General features: G+C 40.8%; 1 protein-coding gene across 1 annotated transcript; it reads right to left on the reverse strand.

The window, feature by feature from the left end:
* Window positions 1-850: 850 nt before the first annotated feature.
* On the reverse strand, window positions 851-2,198 carry LOC110112200. Its single transcript, XM_020844340.2, has 2 exons — window positions 1,554-2,198; window positions 851-1,462 (listed from the first exon to the last, which is right to left on the reverse strand). The coding sequence occupies exons 1-2, from the start codon at window positions 2,196-2,198 to the stop codon at window positions 851-853; spliced, it is 1,257 nt and encodes a 418-aa protein (XP_020699999.2).
* Between the last annotated feature and the right edge of the window lie 908 nt (window positions 2,199-3,106).

Below are 3,106 nucleotides of genomic sequence, written 5' to 3' on the forward strand. Positions count from 1 at the left end.
CTAAAACTCATTTTGGGCCAAGTTTTTCAGCCCAATAGAAGCAATTTCATTATGCTTCGGTTTCTACATCCGTGCTCAGTTCTCAGGACAAATTATAGGTAAAAAATTCACTTCCACATACATTTTCATATTGGGCAGAAAATCATAGAAGGAATTAATTAATTATACAGAACTATTAAGAAAGTGCTCCTCGTCATTTATTTGATATATATCAAAATCTTTATTTTTTCAAGCATAAATTAATATTAAACTTATTTAAAATAAATGTAATAATTATAAATCATATTTGATCATAAATTTATTAAAATATTTCAATATAATTTTTTTCATATATATTTATGTATTAAAATTTCTCTGATAAAAATTATTCCCAATTATTTTGACATAAAACATATCAAAATAAACTTCAAAACTTTTATTCAATTTTATATTAAGATTAGTATAATTATAGATATTATATATAATATTAATCTCAATATAAATTTAAGAATTTTCAAACAAATTTTAATATGTTTTGAATCAGAATATATATATTTATTTATTTATTTATTTCCTGCTTTTTCGTCACCATAGTAGACCGAGACTAATGATCTCAAAGGATGTGTTAGGCCACGATCTTTATTAAAATATTTTAATATAATTTGTTTTCATATATATTTATGTTTTGAATTTTCTCTGATAAAAAATATTCCCAATTATTTTGATATAAAACATATCATAATAGACTTTAAAAAAAAATTATTCAAATTTATATTAAGATTAATATAATTATAGATATTATATATACTATTAAGTATTAATCTCAATATAAATTTAAAATTTAAATATATATATATATTCTCCTTTTTCCTCACCTTACTAGACCGAGACTGATGATCCCAAAGGAAGTCTTAGGCCACGACCTTGCCTTAGCCTTCTGCAGTAAAAGCCTTCCCCAAGCCACCCAACCCTCCCAACTCATCCTCTTATCCCACGGGCTCCCCCACTCCAACAGCAGCCTTAGCCCTTCCTCCGCCTCCCTCTCCGCCTCCTCATACCTTTCCACCGCCATGTAAACTTGCCCGAGCACCAAATGCGGCTCCGCAACGTAACCATTCTCTTTACAGCACTCCTTCAATAGACTCTCCGCCGCAGCCATATCCTTGTTCGCAGGCCCCGCCATTGCCTTCCAGTAGAGATCTCTCGCCAGGAGTTGGGATTCCCTTCCTAAGATTTTGGTGCAGTTGGAAAAGACTGGCGGGACGATTAGTTCTAACGCTTCGTCCCGCTCGGATTGGATCGGGATCGATGCTTTTCGTGATTGTAAGTAGAGACTTTCTTCGCGGAGAATGAGGTTGTAGAGGGCGGCCATTCGGGAGAGGGAGTTCATCCATAGACCGGGTCGGCCGTCGCCGGGCCAGAGTGCGGTGAATGTGTTGCCGGAGAAGTTCATTTGACCATCGGTGTTGTCGAATAGCTCGTCCTGCAAGATGAACTCGTGGTCAAAAATTTTATGCTCTGAAAGCCTGACATAATAATTTTTTTTTACTAATATAGCATCGATTACGCCATGCCTGGAATGCATAAAGCTGATCACAGAAATCCGCCATTGTCATGAGCAGAAACGTCGCCACCATCCGCCGAGACAACGCCACATCCTCCCCTGTATTAATGTGCTTCACTGTAACGCCACCCTCCGGCAGCACCGCCACCATCTTCCTCCGCCACGGCTCCCTCTCATCCACAACCCCTTCGTCCCTCGCCCGTCGCACCGACTCCTCCGATTCCGTCAAATGCTCCACTAACTCCAACTCCGTATACTGGAAAAGCAAGTCATCGTGTATAAGACTCTGCCTCGGCACAATACAGAACAGATGAACAAGTCTCTCCGCCTCGTCGCCGGCGATCGATCGCAGGAGCTCGCGGCCACCGTTCGCGGGGTCGAAGATGGCGAGGTCGACGTAGGAATTGGAGTAGACAGAGTGGAAAAGGCCGCAGCGGGCGACAGGGTCGGGGGCTCCCCAGAGCTTGAGGATGCGGTAGACATCGAGCAGGTGACCGAGAAAGCAGTTGTCTTTGTGCCAGCACTCGCCGGCGCCGACGGAGGTGATGGCGGAGACCATGTGGGGAAGATTTGGGTCGACGAGATGGGGTTCGGCACGAAGAAAGGGGAGGGCTAATGGGAGGAGGGAGGAGAAGGGAGTGTTTGAAGCAGGCATTGTCGACGGAGAATTTCGTCGAGCGGGTTGAAGGCGTGGGAGGTTGCGTGAGAAGGAGAGATTATCAATTTATACTGGTGGGTTGACGGCCACTGCCAACTGAGGTTTCCTTTGGTTCTTTGGTAATTTTGTAAAATAAAAATTTAAAAAAACATTGATTCAGAAAATACAGTTTTTCTATCCGAGAAATATATATAAAAAGTTTTCTCAAAATAGCAGAAATATGAAACAAATAGAGTTATTGGGATCTTGATTTGAAGAATCAAACAGTAAAGAAGAAATGAATTTATCATTTTAAAACAGAATAAGCACAAAAAAACTTTCAATCAAACGAAGCCTGAGTAGAGAGGGGGTAGAAAGATTCTAGACGATACGTGTATCGGCCAGGATGATAAGCTCAAAACAGAAAGAAGTTGCCGCCATAGAAAGTTAAGTTATTATGTATTTTTTAATAATCGGCCAGGACGGTTATTGATCGGCCTGGACGATATTCACAAATTATGCCTTAATTGATCAAGAAATCAAGGGAGTAATTAAGGATGATTGATACAATCATATCGTCCTGGACGATCGCAGGATCGGCCAGGACGATCTATTCAAAAGCCTTAGTCACTTCTGGACAATAAATATCGGCCAGCTCGAATTCAGAGCGAAGCTCTGGGCGATTTTCCTCTGATTTGAACTGATTAGCCGGGACGATCGTGAGATCGGCCTGAACGATCAAGCCAATTTTAAATCGTCCAGTTTGTATTCAAGGCAATGCTCTGGCCGATCTTCTGAGATTTGTACTGATCGGCCAGGCCGATGTCCATATCGGCCTGGACGATATAGTCGGCAACTTGCAATTAATGAGCTTCTTTGAAGCTCTTCTATTTAAGAGCTCTTGTTCAACGTTTTGAACAATCTTT

This window comes from Dendrobium catenatum, unplaced genomic scaffold, assembly GCF_001605985.2.
Source record: "Dendrobium catenatum unplaced genomic scaffold, ASM160598v2 fragScaff_scaffold_178, whole genome shotgun sequence".
Classification (NCBI taxonomy): Eukaryota; Viridiplantae; Streptophyta; class Magnoliopsida; order Asparagales; family Orchidaceae; genus Dendrobium; species Dendrobium catenatum.